This window comes from Gossypium arboreum, chromosome 3 (genome assembly GCF_025698485.1).
Source record: "Gossypium arboreum isolate Shixiya-1 chromosome 3, ASM2569848v2, whole genome shotgun sequence".
Lineage (NCBI taxonomy): Eukaryota > Viridiplantae > Streptophyta > Magnoliopsida > Malvales > Malvaceae > Gossypium > Gossypium arboreum.
Window position 1 is genome coordinate 118,155,260 of NC_069072.1, and position 18,782 is coordinate 118,174,041.

Below are 18,782 nucleotides of genomic sequence, written 5' to 3' on the forward strand. Positions count from 1 at the left end.
TGGGTCAAAAAAAGCCCAAGAAGTACTCATAATTGGACCTGATGTGAGAAAGGCCCAAAACCCCTCATATAACATAAAAGGAGCGGCAACCCTAATATAAATACAAGGGTGATTTATTCACCCCTCTCCTATTCTAAGTAGGATGTTTTTCTATTTAAAATAAACATCTACAACTCTACAGGGTTCTACATTCTCTTCCTATAAATAGATGACACCAGTTGTGCTATTTACACAACAGAGAAAGATTTTTATTTTTCCGAAAAATAGAGATAATTTATTCTTAACTTATAAACATAATTTTCAAAATAACAATTTTTTACCGGTTTCTATTAAAGAAGAGAGAATTTTCGTTTTCACCCCTAAAAGAAAACTTTTTTCTAGTTCTGTGTTTTGGTTCAATTGGTTTGAGCCCACACTCGAAACAGTTCATAGTATGAGAATAACGGAGAAGATCATCTGGTTGAAAATCAGAAAACATCAAGGATTTGCTTATTCGAAAACACAGGTACAAATTCGGTTAAGGTTTATTGCTATAAATATCACAAATCAGGTCGATTTTCAAAATTTTAATTTTCTACTGTGAAAGAAAACCATTTTCAAACCGGAGTTTCCAACAAATATAACATCAATCACTTATCTCAATTCATTTTAATTCAATCACATTTGTTGGCCATGTATGCCAATTTCCATCAAAATCTTCACTTATGTTCAAGGATAGATATAATGAAAATAAACACAAGCAAGCCTATTAAACAAGGAAGGGTAATAAATTATGTATGAACTTACCTTTCAAAACACAAAACGGGTAAATTTCTCAGGGATCATTTCACAATCTTAGCTTTTCCTTTATTAGCTCCACTTTTATCAAATTTCGATTTTATACAATTATATATACCAATCAATATCATATATTAACACATAATAGCCATTCAATGGCTCACAACAACAATTCCATGAAATGCACAATTCAAACTAATTCCCTTTTTGAATATACAAATATTTTGAATTTTATTCAATTTAGTCCCTAAACTCGGGATAAGCATAGCTTTCGATTCCTAGCTTCGGACTAAAATACGATTGCACATTCTTTCATTAGAGACCCTATGCTTTTTATTTCTATCATAATTTCATGATAGGTTTTGCATTTATTCAATTTGGTCCCTAATGTTACAAAGCTAACAAACAAGCTTAACTAATTTTACAATTTAGTCCTTTTCATAATTTAAGCTCAATATCTATCAATTTCAAGCCAAATTCATCAATTTGTCAACAATGATAACTTACTAAATATTCAATAATTGAACAAATTGATACATGGGCTAATTAAATCAAGCTCTCATGATCATAAATCTATAAAAATTATAAGAAAAGGGTTTGATTTTCTCACCTAATTTAATGGTCGAATGCTAAAGGAGTTTGAAAGCTTTTCTTCTTTGTTTTTCTTTCTTCTTTGGACTACATGAATTAAATGAAAAAAGAAAATGATGATATTATCATTTCCAGTATCTTTAATATATATACATTGATTAAGACTTAATTAACTTAATCATTGTTAATTAACATAATCCTACCATTAATTACACTTAATGGAAAATGTCATCATCATCCACTAACTATCTATTAAAAATGGTTTGATAACTATTTTGGCCCTATGGTTAATTGTTATCTAGGTCCTCAAGTTTTTTCTTAATTAAAACTCTATAGCAATTGAACTTTTACAAGATCCCTGAGCTTTAATTAACTAATTTATTGGCTAAATTACTTGATCATTCTTTATTATATTCTCACATTAACTCCGTAAATATTCCTATTTTATATTTATGGGCTTGATTTGCAGAAATGGGGTTTCGAAACCACATTTTCTAGTACCACTGAAAATTGGGTCGTTAAGTAAATTTTAAACATTCATGTTCTCAATTTTGATTTTGTTTTTGTTAGTTTCTTTTTGTTATTATTATTTTTTTCAAAATGATATTATGTATTCTTTTTAAATTTTTTATAATAAAAAGTTTTTATTTTCCTAAAAGATAACAAACGAAAAAAAATGGATTTGTGAAAGCATGAAAGAAAGAATACAACCACACTTCATTTTTTTTTTCTGATTAAATAAACAAAGAAAATTGCAAAAAGTAAGTCATAAACAAGTTAACAAAAGAATTATCATTCTTCAGAATCTCTTTAATCTCCAACGGGGGGTCTTCAATAATGTTCAAAGTTCAGTACTTGACAGAGCCATTTTCGCCAAAGCATCAGCTATCTGATTAGTATCTCTAAGAGCATAATTCAAGGACCACTTTTCTTCAAATGCTAGAATTTATTGAATTCTCCTTATCAAAGAGTTTTTTGGATCACACTTCATTTTTAGTGGTAAGCCACGATTCATAGTGTTGTAAATAAACCTAACTTGAATTAACAAGTTGTGTTTCATGTTCATTTGTTTAATTTTAATTTTGCTTATATAGAGTTTACATGTTTGTTAAAGTTTTCAAATTCGTGTTTATATTCTATTATTAATTTATTTGTGTTTATGTTCATTCTTTGAGGTTAAATGAACTTATTCATTAGTATTAAACAAAAATTTTTCTAAACATTAAACAAACATGTTAATAAATATGTTCGAAATATATAATTGAACAAGGTCATAAATAATGCCTATAATTATAAACAAGCAAACAATAAGTAAACACACACATATATATATATAAATATTTTTAAAAATAAAAATATAAATATTAATAATTATATTATAAATAAATAAAATAAGCACATTAATAATATTATTATTAATTATATAACATTCAAATAATAAATGATTTTTAAATAAGCTTTAAATAAACTTAAATGAATGTTGGTGTTCAAGTTGTTTAATAAAGGCTTAATTCTCTATTAAGCCCTTGAAGCATACTCATTTTCCCACTTTGATATTTATCCAATTTGGTATTTAAAGTATCAATTTTTTTCTGTTTTTGGTCCATTTTGTAGTGAATGTTAAAAATAACTGTTAGGCAACTTTGACAAATAAAAATGTATCACATGGCATGTTTTGGCTAATGAAAAGATGCCATGTGATAATTAGGTTTATTTAAAATAAAAATATTAAATTTAAATTAAAAATTATAATATTAAATATTTAAATATAAAAATATTTTGACTTTGACTTAATGTTGACTAGCAATGATAAGCCACAAGGCGCTATTAGAACATGCCACATGTCCTTTTTTAGTATTATATATAATATATTGATTAAAAATGTAAAAATCATATATAAAATATAATTTTTAAAAAAGTTTTAAATTTTTAATAAAATTATGAAATATATAATTATAAAATTTGGAAATTCAAAATAATATATAAAAGTGGAAAATGTTATAAAAATTAAAAAATGTATTTAAATTTCAAATAATAGAAAAAAGAACTTTAAATTTAAAAACCTTTTAGAATTTCATAAAAAATATTTTAAAACCTTTTTAGTTTTTTAAAATTTTACAATTTTCATAATCATATTATTTATTTCAACAAATTTCTTTTCAATTATCGTATTCTTTTTGTAAATTTTATTTTTATAATTTATATGTTTTTTTAGATTTTATATATTCATTTCTATTTTTTATATTTTTAATGTGTATATACATTTAATAAAAAAATATTTATTTTTTATATAAAGGCGCCATGTGGCGCTTTGTGATTGGCTATAATTTTCTTTTAACATCTATCAAAAATAAACTAAAATATATATTGGAGGCACACTTTAGGTACCAAATTGAGAAAAAAAGTTTAAATATCAAAGTAGGAAAATATATATACTTTAGATACTAAATCATAAATTAGACTTTTTAATAAACGAGGCTCAAAATTATGTTTATGTTTGTTTTATTATTTATGAAGAAATTTTTTTAAATTTCGTAACTAATCCTCTCAATTATATTATATTTAGGAGGATTCGAATCTAAATTTTTCTCCTAAAAGTTTATTTCACCGAATATTTGTTGTTTGTGAATGAATAATTTTAAGTGTAAAAATGCTTTGTTTTTTTTTACCCACAACAATTTCTTTTAATAAGCTTTGTTTTAATAAAAAATTGGTATGGAAATTGGTTAATATAACTTTAATATATTGTTGAGACATTTGCTACAGATTTTCAATTCTCGAACATTTTATTTCTTTCACGATTTTAGGTAATTCATGTATTTTTTGTCCTCCTCCTTGTAATTTTATGGTTTTATAATTTTTATTTAATATATAATAAAATATTTTACTTAAAAATAAAGTAAATTACCCGTTAGTCATTCTAAAATTAGAGTAAGCGACCAACCAATCACTTTAAATTAAGTTATTTCTATTTTGATCACTCAAAAATTTTTTCGTACAAACACATCGTAAGCCTTTCATTATCATTTAACGATAGAGTGATCAATTTGATTAATTTATTTTTAAATAACTAAATTAATAAAAATTAAAGTAATTAAAATAAAAACGACTTTATTTAAAATGATTAATCATGTAGTTTACCGTAAAACATATATAACCTTAGTGTTTAAAGTTGAGTGCCAAAATATGTTGCTTGGCCCTTCAATATATGCAAGTATATGGAAGTATGATATTGAATTTTTTTCTTTAAAAAAAGGAATTTAGATGCTATTTTCTTATATTTATTTCTTTTCTATATGATTGAGTGAATTTTTTTATATAATGATAAATTTAGGTTTTAAATTTTTTTGATCCCAATTTATTTATTTTTATTATTTTGGCAATTTATTTTTAAAATTTAGTTAAATTATTTATTTTTAAATGGGAAAAGTAATTAGACCATTGAAATTTTAACAATCTTGGTATGACTATTTATGTGGAAATCCATGTATATTTCATAAAAAAAATTCAACGAAAAAGATTCGAAATTTTGTTTAAAAAATTAATGGAAAGGATTGTATAAAACGATTCATACGTCATCATGTCCTTTCCAATAGTTTTATGCCACATCGATACTCTTATCTCGAATTTGAGATTTTATCTGAAAAAATCAAATCCAAATTAAAATACTAAAATTCAGGATAAAAGTACTGATGTGGCATAAAACTATTAGAAAGGGATACAGATGATGTGGCGTCACCGTTTCATACAATCTTTTCTCTTACTAGTAAAGTACACAAAGAAAGTTGCATTGCCTATTATGCCAATAACAGTAAAATTTTAACAGTTGAGTCAATTTTTCTATCTCATAAAAAATAATTTAACTAAATTTTAAATGTTAAAATCAAAATAAATTTTTTTAAAAAAAAGTTAAAACCAAAATAAAAAAAAAAGTGAGGAAATTAAACATTTACCCATTTCTTTTGGAAACAACCCATGTAGTTGATGACAAGAAGCGAGAATTAATGGATGATTGGTGAAAGACAGATGTTAAATGGTTTCTAGAAAGGTTATCTATGTTGGAATGTTGATAACATTTGAAGAGTCTCTTGCCATTGACCAAAAAAGGTTGGAGGACTTCTAGATAGCTTGACATTAAGAGGCATAGACTTAGGACCATACACATTTGATTTTTCAACATTAATTTATTTATTTTCTTAATATAGTTAGAGTTGCTTAATCTTTTTACATATGAATGTATGTTCCATTAGTACAGACTTGCACAAAATATATATTAATTGCTTGGCTTGAAAAATAATATTATTTGGTATTATATCATTTCCAACCTAATTTAAAGTTGGAACATAGCATATAATACCATATTCATATGTATGCCTAACTTCGAAGTTGGTGCTTCCATGCTTTTGGTATTTAATATTCTTATGCGACAAAGATATATGTATAATAAGTTAGTTAAAACATAGCATTATACTAATTATAAAAATACGTTATTTTTTAATACGAATTATTACTCTAATAGTTTATCCAGGTAAATGATTTGTATTTAAGTTATTAATTTTGATTTTTGCAAAATTTTAAATTTGGATTGGTACTCAAATTAATCACGTTATTGGTTCATGATTTAATTGTTGCGATAAGTTCTATAAAATAAATTATTAATAAAATTATAAAATAAAATATTAAAAATTCAATTCAATCATTTTTTTGTTTAGTTCGTACTGATTTTTGAGTTCACGATTGAAAATCTCTCACCAAATTAATATCTCAATTGATTCTTAATCTAACCGATCAGCATGATCTAGTTCAAACAAGCTTAGACTTTTTAATAAATCCTACACTTTATCACCCTATAAAAAAATATATGATATTTTAAATACAAGTGTAATACATTAAAATAATAATATAATACAATTGAACTTTATCTCAATTGATACTGTTGCTATTGTAACAATGACGAATATATGAATTTGAGTAAAGGGTTGAAAAGAGATTATAAATAAAAATAGGTAGTTATCAAAGGCTAGGCCATAAATTGTTGATCCAATTAGTACGTTTAGTTTTAATTAAATAAATTATTAAAATTTATAAAATTTTAAAAATTATAAACTTTAATTCAACCACTAATTTAATCAAATTTAATTTAATAAGTCAATCGATTATTTGTATTGCTTCGATACATAATTCAATATTAATTGATTCTCGTTAACAATCTTTAATTCAGTTACAAAATCATTATGTTGTAGGTATAAAAATTGGATTCAATTCTAAATAAACTCACTCCCCTCTTTCACTTATCCGGGAGTAAAAATTAAAATAGATGATTTAAGAATTAGAAAAATTAAAAAAAATTGGTAATTAAGAAATAGCCGTCCGAGTTGAAAAAACGAGGCTTTAAAATTTGAAGACAAAAGTTTCCGAAGATTAAACGTGTCATTTCTGTCTCCTTCTAGAAGAAAAAATCAAGATTGAAGGACAAAAACAAATATACTTACAGGATGACGATTTTATCCTCAACCCATCAGCCGATGGAAACAAATTTATCCCGTAATAAAACCATAAAATCAAGGGCAATCTCTTAAAATGAAAGAGAGGGGACCAGCGGGTCGCCCCATTTAGCTAACAAACCCGTAACTACAAAAACCGCCCGCCCTCACCATCTTTATTGTCCCCCTCTTCACTTCTTTAAATCCTGGCTAGCTTATTTTGACTCCCTCCATTTTCTCATTATCAAAATCCAACACAAAAATCTAGCTTAATACAACACTTTAAGATTGTTTCTTATTACCTTAGCTCTGTTTTTAAGCTTCAAAATGGCGGATATGGAGGGAGATTGTAGAGGAGTACCGGAGAAGGAAGTTGATGTTGCTGAAGAGATCAAGGTTAGGGAAGACAATAATACTAGTAATAAGATACTGAATCAGCAGGAGAAAAAGAAGAAGATGAAGAAAAAAAAGAATAGAAGATCATTGAGTTTGCCGAGATTTGGATGCTTGAGAACGAAATCCCACGAGAACGGAGGTGTCGATATGGAAGTCCAGTTTCCGGGAGAGCGTAACAATCCTACTCATCTAGTTATCATGGTTAATGGCATCATTGGCAGGTTAATCTCGGTTTTAATCGTTTTTTTATTAATATTATTTATGTGTTCCGAACTGCTTGATTGATTTTTGGATTGGTATCTTTGCAGTGCTCAGAATTGGAGATTTGCAGCGAAGCAGCTTTTAAAGACGTATCCTGAGAATGTTATTGTTCATTGTGAGTACTTCGGTACTCCATTTTTTTTGTATGTATTAACTGTGATTATGCTAAATGCTAATTAGTTTCAAGTTAATGATTTACTCATCTCACCCTTCTCTTCTTACAAAGTTATTTTTTTGAACTGTTTCATAATTAATCTCTAATATAATTTCATAAGTAGTCTGCTAAGTAATTTGGAGTCTTATACTCCAATGCTGTTGAATTAATTTAACCTGGGTTAGACTTTAGATCTATCCGAAGTTATAAGTAGATAAGTCTCACCAATGACTGATCCAGGATTCAAATTTTGATTGTTATTCATCAAATTGTGTTTTTTTCTTATTTAATATTTTGCTGGATTGTTACCATCCTAATTAATTGGTGAAGAGAACGCAAGACCCATTCACTAAATGAATATTCGTGATAATGAGTTAATGATATTGTTGATGAATTTCATGGTGAAATAAGTACTGAATGGTTAATGACTTCATGCGCAATGCAGGCAGTGAGCGCAATTCTTCAACGTTGACATTTGATGGTGTCGATGTAATGGGCGACAGATTAGCAGAGGAGGTATGTGTGCTATCAATTTTATTTGTCTTCAATAAGGTTCATTATTCATGATTGCAACTCAGATTATTTTCCAATTTTGCTAACTGCCGTTTACCGTTGATATGTTATTGTTCTGTAGTTTGATACTCTGTACTTCCATTTTTACCATTTATAATATATATATATATTTGACAGAAATCATTTATATTAATTTAAGTTTACCTTTTTCAGGTTAAACTTGTCATAAGCTGTCACCCAAGTGTTCAGAAGATTTCTTTCGTTGGTCATTCATTAGGTGGCCTTGTAGCAAGGTATGCCATTGCGCGGCTTTATGAACAAGACCTAACTCAAGAAACTTCTCAAACAAATGGAGATTGTGGAACTGACCATTTGGGAGATAAAGATTTATGCCCTGAAGGGCAATTAAAAGGCAAAATTGCTGGACTAGAGCCCATGAATTTCATTACATTTGCAAGTCCACACCTTGGGTCTCTGTGGCATAAACAGGTAGTTCATTCATGCTCCAAGAATTATTGGATAGATTTCTTTCCCTCACTATTCGAGTATGAAATGCACTTTTGAAGTTTAGTCTTCAATTAAGTTCTGATTGAGACTACTGATTCATCTTCTCTGCAGGTATGCAATAGAATGCAATTGAGTGATAACGTTGAACAATGAAGTCTTTGACCATTGAGTATGGGTTAACACTTTTTACATGCAGATTGGTAATAGTATTCTTGTCATGGCTTTGCATTATTCAGGTTCCATTGTTCCGTGGCTCCCGTGCACTTGAAAAGTTTGCTGCTCGAATATCGTGGTTGCTTGGTAGAACTGGAAAACATTTGTTTTTGACCGATGGAAAGGATGGAAAACCACCACTTCTTCTTCGGATGGTCAACGATTGTGAAGATCTTAAATTTATGTGAGTTTTTGCAAGATTCCTTTGTTATTTTAAAGTGTGAGAGGGCGGATGGTAAATTACAGGCTCATATCTGTATTTTTCTTTAAATGCAGTTCTGCTCTGGGGTCCTTCAGGCGTCGTGTTGCGTATGCAAATGCAAGTTTCGACCGTATCCTTTTATTATATCAGTTGATTCTGCATTTATGTTTTCTCTGCATTACCAATTCTTCACGGATGATTTAATAATTGAACTAGATGTTTTAGGCTCTAGGACATGACCTATTCTCATCGAAACTATTCTGCCTGTTTAAGAACTTGACGCTGTTCTTAGATATTGTTGGGTGGAGTACCTCTTCCTTACGGCGACGAAATGAACTTCCTAAGGTAACCATCAAGCATATTCGTGGAAGCTTTTAATTGGTATAACCTGCTGTGAACCTAATGCCAACTTGGATTTCTGTCCATATCAGATCAAACATCTTCCAAGAAGTGACAGATACCCACATGTCATTAATGTGGAGCCAGCAAAAACAGCCACCCTTGATGAAACCCCCATTGAGGCCAAAATCAATGGAGATGAGAAGATAAACATGGAAGGTTTGCTTATTATTTATATTTTAAAATTAGAAATCAAATAACTTTCTATAAAATTTCCTTTGTTATTTTTGGTTGGTGGCATCTTTCACTTCACTAGAATTGGTTTGTAATAATTCTTAGTAGTCACTGGGAGTTCTAGCAGATGTAAAAGATCAAAGGACAGCATAAAAACAACACTCTTCCCAATTTCAATCGGCAATGCATATGGAATTGTTAGTGAAGAGGTAGCTAGGATGGCATTAGCCTCGAGCCAATAAACAAATTGGATTCAGATTTCAAATTTCTTTTATCCTGAAGTAGCAAAATGTTTTCCTTTAAAATATCCGACTTTGTATTCATTTTGAATTAGGATTAGCCTAGTATATCATGATATCATCATAGGATTTTCAAAAGCTTATAATATCTAGACTGTTCCATTCTAGTGGCAGATAGGGCTATCTAGGTTATAGCTAATGTTTGAAGTTAACAAATGTAATATCCAAAATACTGGGTAGGAGTTGTCAATAATTCAATGGTGAGAGTTATTCTTTTAAGCTATGGTGTTTTGGACTTTGATGTGAGTGTCTAATACGGGTATATGTTCAATACAAATATGTGTTTAGAGGGTCATATCCCCATAACATGAGTGTCATACACAAATGCTTCAAGGAAAATAAAGTGTCTGAGTAACATAGCTGAAATTCAGGGTCTTTGACGATAATTACTGTTTGCTTTCATCTTCTGCAGTGATTCACATATAAGATAATTGCTAAATTGTGAAACATATGCATTTGTGTAATCTTTTCCCTTGCTTTGGTGTATTGTTGTTAATCATTGGACATACAAACATTTGTTAATGGAAAAAGGGGAAGAAATTTTCTCGAGATGACAATATTTAGTTGTTGGGAGCTAAATCATCCATTACATGTTTAAAGCTGAAAGCCGAGGTGCTAGTTGAATAACTAGTTAGTATCCAGTGGCTAAAATTCCACTTGTGTTTATCAATATTACAGAGGAAATGATAAGAGGTTTAACAAAACTCAGCTGGGAACGGGTTGATGTATACTTCAAAGGAAGCCGTCAAAGGATTCTTGCACATAGTACCATTCAGGCAAGTTATTCTTTACAAACTCATCGTCCTGCGGGTAGAATTAGCTGTCTTTCTATATATATATATATAAAAATCAAACTGAAATCAAACTAAATACTATAAATAACTTGACTAACCTTAATCGAATTCCATTGGTTCGGATTAGTTCAAGTTATCATTCTCATTTTATGTAAAATTTTTAAATTTATCTAATTTAGAAATACAGTATATTTTATATTATAAAAGTAAATATAAATATAGAATTCGGTTAAAATAAGGACCCTCTTTTAACTTAGGATCAGATAATCGGTGCAAACAGAAGTTAACTTAATCCGAATTTAAATTAAAAAAAAATAAACGAATCTAACTAGTCAGTATGTTACAAATAGATTTTATTTTGATGTTTTTTCCCAACCCCATTTTGTATTCACGGGTTACCTCCCTGAAAGTGTCTGACAGAGTGGTACTATTTTATCACCATCTGGTTTTTCAGGTTAAAAGCTACTGGGTTAATTCGGATGGAGCTGATGTAGTCCAACATATGATTGACAATTTTCTCTTATAAGAGGTCCACATTTGTTATCTATTACCATATCATAAATTGCCAAACTGTCGGCGCGAGGTTGGAACGTGGAAATTTTTTTATTACAAAGATGTCGTTATCAAAGGCGTACATGTAAATTTATTATTGGCATATGTATATAGGTATTTAATAACCGTAGCTGTCTTATACGTGTTCAAATATTGTAAACCATTACTTAGTTCACAGGGCTCTCAACCTGGTTTATTTCCAGTCAGAAAATATTTGTAACCGTTAATAGCTTGGCAAATGGCAACAAGCTACACCACGTATGTGGGCGTTGGATTTTTGGTATGAGCCCAGAGTTATAATCAGAAGGACCCGGGAATGTCTTGTCGGTTGTGTTGGGTTTTTTCGGTTGCAGTTGGGCTTTAATGGATAAACTACCAGAATTTTATTATATTCATATTTAATGCTAATAAAAAGGCAGGAAAATCTATCCCAGATTCTCATCCCTCGAAGAAAGCTGAAAACAACTAAACAATGAATGAAAATTGAGATTTGAAGACACAGATTTTCACAGTGATGTTTAAAAATTAAATACAGACTGTACTCCAACTTTCTTTTAGAGAATGCTATTGCTATCCCAACAGTGATGTGTCGGCTGAAGGATAGGGAAGAGTGAAATGACTTTGGGTTGAAATATTGAGTCGACAATCCTTACTTTACCCCTAAAGAAAACAGTTGTATTCCCTGTATAGAAGTTAGTCTGTATAGGAACTTGGAAATGTGACACTGACACTACACCAATGAAAGCAACACCCATAAATTTGAAGCCATAAATAAATGGACAAATTTTGAAACAAAGTAGTCTGTAAAATCATACATTAGATACTATCATTATGTGATGTGATCCGTATACTTGTCAACGTAATGCACCCCCACACGTTCAGTGTAATGAAGCCAATGAATAGATGAAACAATTGCCTGCCATCAAGTTGTTGCCAAGTGTATTCTTATTTATATGCTCACCTTCCTTCACTCTGTTCCTCACATTCACTCCTCAGCTACCCCTCACTTCACTTGTATCCACCACAAGCTTCATTGCAGAAACACCATTGTTGCTGCTTCTGCCTTTGATATAGGTGAACCCAAGATTCCAGGTTATAAAAAGGGTACTGTTTTTCTTTATCTTTTCCTTTCCAAGTTTACTTACAATTTCTTCCTATCTTTTTTGGAGTTTCTGTCATTATGTCTTTTTGGGTCGAATATTGTTCTCTGTTAATTTCAGGCGAATGGATTTGTCTGGTTTTTCAAGTAGAAAGAGATAAATGTTGGTATTAATTTTTATTGTGCAAAGTTGAATATGGCTTTTGTTGTGGTCTTCACCATGGCCCAATGCCCCCAAAATGAAAAATTCTTGGAGATGTTGGTTCTTAGTTCAATGGGTTTCTAATATCTTGCATTCTAATTACAACTCTATATTACTTAGACTCGATTGCCTTCTGTTTTGGTTCAGATCGGGAGGATATTGGAGGGTTCAGCATGATAAAGCAATCAGCTACTAGAAACCAGAGGTACAAAGGGTTTAAGGTCAAGCATTTTGTGCATATGTGTGCCTTGCTTGCCCTTTGCATCTGGTTGCTGAACCAATTTAGAAACACTTACGAAAAGAAGGGCATTGGAATTGTCCAAAATGGGATGAATGAAGATGGAGCAATTAAACTTGGGAGGAAGGCCCTTGATCCTCAAGTACAAGGGTGGTCTGCGGTGAACAACGGAACCGGAGATGTTGAAGGTGAGATAGATGGGGAGAAAGCCGAAGGAGAAGAAAATGAAGTTGAGGATCTAATCGATGAAGAAGATACCGACAAGGAAAACGAAACTGTGGATTTAGTTATGGAGGAAATAGTTTAGAATGATGAAAAGCAAAGTGGTAAAGCAAAATCACGGCTCTTTCAACCCATGCTATAAGACCACAGAATAGAATGGGAATCATACCATCACCAAGAAGCGGAGAATTGATTCTTTCTTGCAAATAGCAGACAAGGTTGACATTTATATGATGCTGCTTTTTTCTTCTTTCCTCAGAATTATAGACTATAGCGGCTGCAGAACTGCACAAAATGGTTTAGCATTTGTCAAGATTGGCAATGAATGATTAGGAAGAAACAAAACCTGTGTAGTGTTGTATGAAGAAGAGTGTAACTTGTAAAAATATGACTTCATATTGTTCAAAGCATGCTTCTTTTGGATATCAGAAATTAGAGTAGGTTTTAATCAATAAACACGTCAGAATGTAGGGAATTCTACCCAAAGCAATAAAAGGTAACGTTTTTACTAAGAATCTTCACAAAATCGCCAAACTTTGGGATCTCTGACTTGGCACGCACTGCCACACAAAAGGATCAACTTGTCTCCATGAGCCTGAACAACAAACTTATTCTTCCTTGGTTAAAATCTTGATCCTTCTCCTTAAGTGCGAGTGTTGAATAAACTTCAAGCATACGAGCGTCAATAGAAACTCTAAAGGACCCAACAATCTATATAAGCACACTCTTGAAGGCCCTACCACTTTTCTTCATTCAGAACAAACACTAACCATCCATTAAAAATAACCACACTCCTCAGGCTACACGTCGGAGATGTTGCACTCCCCAGCCTCGAACCACCGCCTAGCTCAATCACAAACATCCCTCCTTTAATCAATAAGTGCCGACTTGGCTACTACATGTTGGAAATTGGTTTTACAAAAGAGGCCTAATGGCATTTTTAAAATAAAAAAAATTCAAATATAAAATTTACCGTTAAATTGTTATTGGATTTTATATTCTAACTTGTGAAATTTAACACCAAAATTGATATGTTTAAAAATTAATTGCAAGTGAATGAGAAATTGTTCCTATTATACTCCCACCCCAATTTGGGTATGTGACGGCATGAGGAGTGGTTCAACAAATACTCACACATGGCCCTTTGCCTTGTATCTTCAATGGTGACCAACCAACCACCTGCACATTTCATACCACCCACTTTTGGTCTTTAAAAGGTGATTGCAATCATAAACCACCTAAAAATCCGACAAATGTAAGTGCATTTATCAATTAATAGTATAACTACGGTGAACAAAGATATTATTTCCATGAGGACTAAAAATACTAGTAATTACTGTCTTTCTATTATTTAACCGAAAAATTTGAGAGATTGATTAAAACTAAAATTAACTAAATTAATTAATTAAAGAACACGACAAAGAATGAATCAGGAAAACAAATGATTAACAACCAAAAAACGAAACAATACCGAAGAAAGAATCCACTTAGATTTCACCTGTCATTATCAATATGAATTAAATAATTTCTTCACTTAATATCTTGATTCATAGAAATCCCTAAATTATGCTAATATCTCTTTTGAGAGTAAGAGCAACTGAATCTAGGTTGATTAATTGAAATTTCTTTCTAATTAAAACCCCTATTATCACACTAACTCGATCTATGAATCTCCCTATTAGATTTTACTCTAATCCGGTAGATTTATGTCGTCCTGTTTCTAGGATTACATGGAACTCCACTCAATTATGCTAGATCTCCTCTTAAACAGGTACTTTTCCTCCTCTGATTTAAGTACATCAAACATAAATTAATAGTCGGGAAATATTAAACCAAGAATTAACCACACATAATTGAGAATAACATCCAAATATTTATTGCGAAAAAATAGAAATCAAACAACATAATCCATCCTAGGGTTAATTTCCCTAGGTATTTGGAAAATTAGTTCATGATAGCAAATAAAAACATCCCAAAGATAGGATAACCACAAGAAATAAAGAAATTCATAATAAACTTCAAAGAAATCAAAATGAGATCTTTAATCTTGATGTAAATTTACTTCAGAGTCAACTTCAATGGTGTTTTTTGAGTTGTTTTCTTCTGTATTCTATGAAGGCTCCCTCCTATCTTCTTATTTGTGTCATATATAGGTCTTAGAATGCCCAAAGAACCTAAAAAACGAGTTTTCCCTCAGGTTTGATGTAATAGCCCAATTTTAGCTAAATCGGAATAGTGGTTTCGAAACCACAAATCCGTTGTCAGAAAATTATTTTAATATTATTTTCGGTATTTAAAGCATGTTATTTGATATGTGTGAAAATTTCGTGAGCTAGTTTTATTGATTGGTTGGTTAATTTTGATAAAAAGGATTAAATCGCGTAAAATGCAAAAGTTGCATTCTACTTGTTGAAGGTGTTTATTTGCTATGATTTAATAAATCCAAGGTCCTTATAATGTTATTAGTCCATGATTAGTGTAAGTGGACATTAACGGACATGAAATCGATGATAATAATGTTTTATCATTAAGGTTAATTTGGTAATTTGTCTAATAAGGTTAATTAAATAAAAAAAAATGAATTTTGTGTCCATCTTTCTCCCTTTTAGCCGAATTTTGCAAGAAGAAAGCCAAGGAATTAGGTTTTCCATTCGGCCACTTGAAAGCTAGATTAAGGTATGGTTTTAGCTCGGTTTTTAATGATTTTTACGTTTTTGAGATCATTGCTTCGTATTCTAGCTAGCCCCTACCTTAGATTTTGAAATTGTTAAAGATTTTACATGTTGCCATTGTTGAATACTTGAGTAATTTAATGGTTGATGATGGATTTTGAATAGTTTTTTTTATAGTTAAACTAGTTTTGTAAAGTGATTTTTGACAAAAATGGATTAATTTGTGAAATGTACAAATTGTGTGGTTGTAATGTGAAATAAATGGAAGTTTTGGGCTACTAGGGACATATATATAATTCGGCCAAACATGGGTTTTGTTGAATTTTGTTAATTTTGTGTATTTGTGAAATAGAGACTAAATTGATTAAATGCGAAAGTTTAGGGGCTAATGTGTAAAAATGCCCAAATGTGTATTTTTGGATTAATTGAATGAGTAGTTTGGATTTAGATCGGGGAAAAGCAAGGTTATTAAGTAGTCGACCCGATCCGTCAATTTCGAATACGAGGTAAGTTCGTATGTGATGATTACATTATAATGTATGTTAAAATGCTTTAATATTGCATAAATTTTTAAAACGAGATTATGGATAATGTATGAATTGTGAAAACAACTCGATAAATGCATTTGATGATAGAAACGAAAAGTGTGAAAGCCCAGCTGAACCTTAAGAATAGTTTTGGATACTATTGACATGTCAGTAAGTGATACGTTGAGTTGGCTTCAGGCCATGATATTAGCACTTCGGGTGCGTATTTTACCAATTTGGCTTTTGGCCATGCATATCGGATGATTTGGCTTCGGGCCATGATAATAGTTCTTCAGATAAGTTACCTTGATTTGGCTACGGGCCATGGTATAGGTACTTATTGTACGAGACTCCTGAGTATCCAATTTCTATTCCGAATAGTTCAACGAGTAAACGAATGATGTGGTTGAGAAAGAGGTTAATACGAGGCAATACAGCTATGTGCAGAACCTATTCGAGTATTAAATAGTGAAAGTTCAATGAGTTTGTATTTGATCATGTTTTGGGACATGAGAAAGATTTGTAGTTAATGTGTATATGGTTTTGTCATGTGTAATTGGTTGATTTGCATTTATTCGATGAATTAAGTTATTCTCATACAAGCTTACTAAGCTATGAAGCTTACTTCATGTTATTTTACTATGTTTTATAGTGAATCAAGGCTAGCTTGGGTTCGGGAGTCGTTGGGAACATCATCGCACTATCAAACATCTAAGTCGGTACTTTTGAATTATACATTTTTGGTATATGGCTTGTATAGGCTAGATATAGTATTTTGGTTGTGATTATAGCTATGAGATTTGGCTTGTAAATGATGTTAACATTGATATATGTTTGGCTATTAGAAATGATTGCTAATGACTTTTGTAAGATGTTTATTATGCCTTGTGAGATGGTTTGTTTTGGCATGGTTGTAACCAAGACATTATGGAAGTTAAAATGGTTATGTGAATTATGATAAATAAACCATATTGTCTGATATTGTTTTGGCATGTATTTGGCTAAGTAAATGGTAGTGATTTGAGAATTGGAATAGATGAAATTATAATGGTATGAATTGTGCATTTGGTTGATGATTTTGGCTGCCTAATTATACAATGAAATGGTACATTTTGCCTTGTGTAGATACATTGAAGTTGGGGTGGAAAATTAGCCTTAAAATGACCTATTTTTGTCCACACAGGCAGAGACACGGGCGTGTGTCTCAGCTATGTGTGACAAACGGTCATTTTACATGACCATGTGTCCCCTGGTGTTGAAATTGAATTGAAATCATTATGCTCCACACAGTCTTACACACAGACGTGTGACTGGCAGTGTGGTACAACTCAGTATACCCTCTAGTTGGCACACGGCCTAGCACACGGGCGTGTGAACTGGTCGTGTTGCATACGTCAGTATACCCTACAGGTTTGACATGGCCTAGCACACGGTTGGCACACGGGCATATGTGGCCACTTCGAAGGGCATATGGGCTAGACACACGAGCGTGTGGTTGGCCGTGTGACCCAAGTCAGTATGTATGCCCTGTTTCCACATAGCCCGAGACACGGGTGTGTCTGGAGCCGTGTGAGGCACACGGCCTGTTTACAAGGACGTGTGACCCTTGTATGGTTGAGATTTTTCTAAGTTTTTAAAATTTTCATATGTTATTGGTTTAGTCCTGAACCACTTCTAAAGCATGTTTAAGGCCTCGTAGGCCCTTATAAGGGGCAATGTGTTTGTGATTAAATGGTATTTGAGTATGAATACATAAATGTATAGGCTATGTATGTTAAATGATGTGTTTTGGTCGGTAATACCTTGTAACCCTACTCTGGCGATGGATACGGGTTAGGGGTGTTACATTTGAAGTGCAATTCGTGATTTCCACACGGTCTGACACATGGCCGTATGGCACACACGGTTGTGTGCCCAGCCCGTGTTGCCCTTGTACCTTACTCCAATTTTTCGATTGTTGCTCATTTTTCACTCCTTTTGCTCCCAAATACTCTCCTAAGTATAAAAAATTGAATTTAAAGGATTAGGAGCATAAAATTCACTATTAAAATCAAATAATCACCCAAAAATGCATTAAGAATGAGGATAAAACATGTTATTTTTATCACTTTTCAGTAGGCCACTTGTTTCTAATGACTCACTTTTATCTTCCTAGTGGGGTCATTAAATGACCACCAAGGCATAACAACCTCGTATTACCTCAACAAGGAGAATGTCAGAACAGGACCACATAGTATTATGTTTGGCAACAACTGACATGCAACAGACTTGCCACCTAGTAGACCACACAAATAACCCACCTTTTATATCATTGGTTACATGGCACTACGTGACAAGGGGACTTCCCCTATATTTAGCCTAACACACAATATGTTAAGGATCTTTTTCTTCCTCAAGCATATCATTTGAACACTTAGCACTCTCTAGCATTCTCCTTCCTTTATCATATTCTCTTTTTTTCCTATCCCTTTCCTTCAATTCTTTATTTTTCATAGGTGAACCAACCT

The 18,782-nt window shown here is 31.4% G+C and overlaps 2 protein-coding genes across 2 annotated transcripts; both read left to right on the forward strand.

The window, feature by feature from the left end:
• The first annotated feature begins 6,950 nt into the window (after positions 1–6,950).
• Positions 6,951–11,526, forward strand: LOC108474873 (putative lipase YDL109C). Its single transcript, XM_017776909.2, has 10 exons — positions 6,951–7,468; positions 7,556–7,623; positions 8,108–8,178; positions 8,389–8,664; positions 8,919–9,079; positions 9,172–9,227; positions 9,390–9,442; positions 9,529–9,655; positions 10,648–10,745; positions 11,218–11,526. The coding sequence occupies exons 1-10, from the start codon at positions 7,179–7,181 to the stop codon at positions 11,287–11,289; spliced, it is 1,272 nt and encodes a 423-aa protein (XP_017632398.1). The 5' UTR covers positions 6,951–7,178; the 3' UTR covers positions 11,290–11,526.
• Positions 11,527–12,158: 632 nt separating this feature from the next.
• LOC108475665 (uncharacterized) lies at positions 12,159–13,591 on the forward strand. The gene is made up of 2 exons (XM_017777650.2): positions 12,159–12,419; positions 12,764–13,591. Exons 1-2 carry the CDS (start codon positions 12,269–12,271, stop codon positions 13,159–13,161), a joined length of 549 nt encoding a protein of 182 aa, XP_017633139.1. The 5' UTR covers positions 12,159–12,268; the 3' UTR covers positions 13,162–13,591.
• The last annotated feature ends 5,191 nt before the right edge of the window (positions 13,592–18,782 follow it).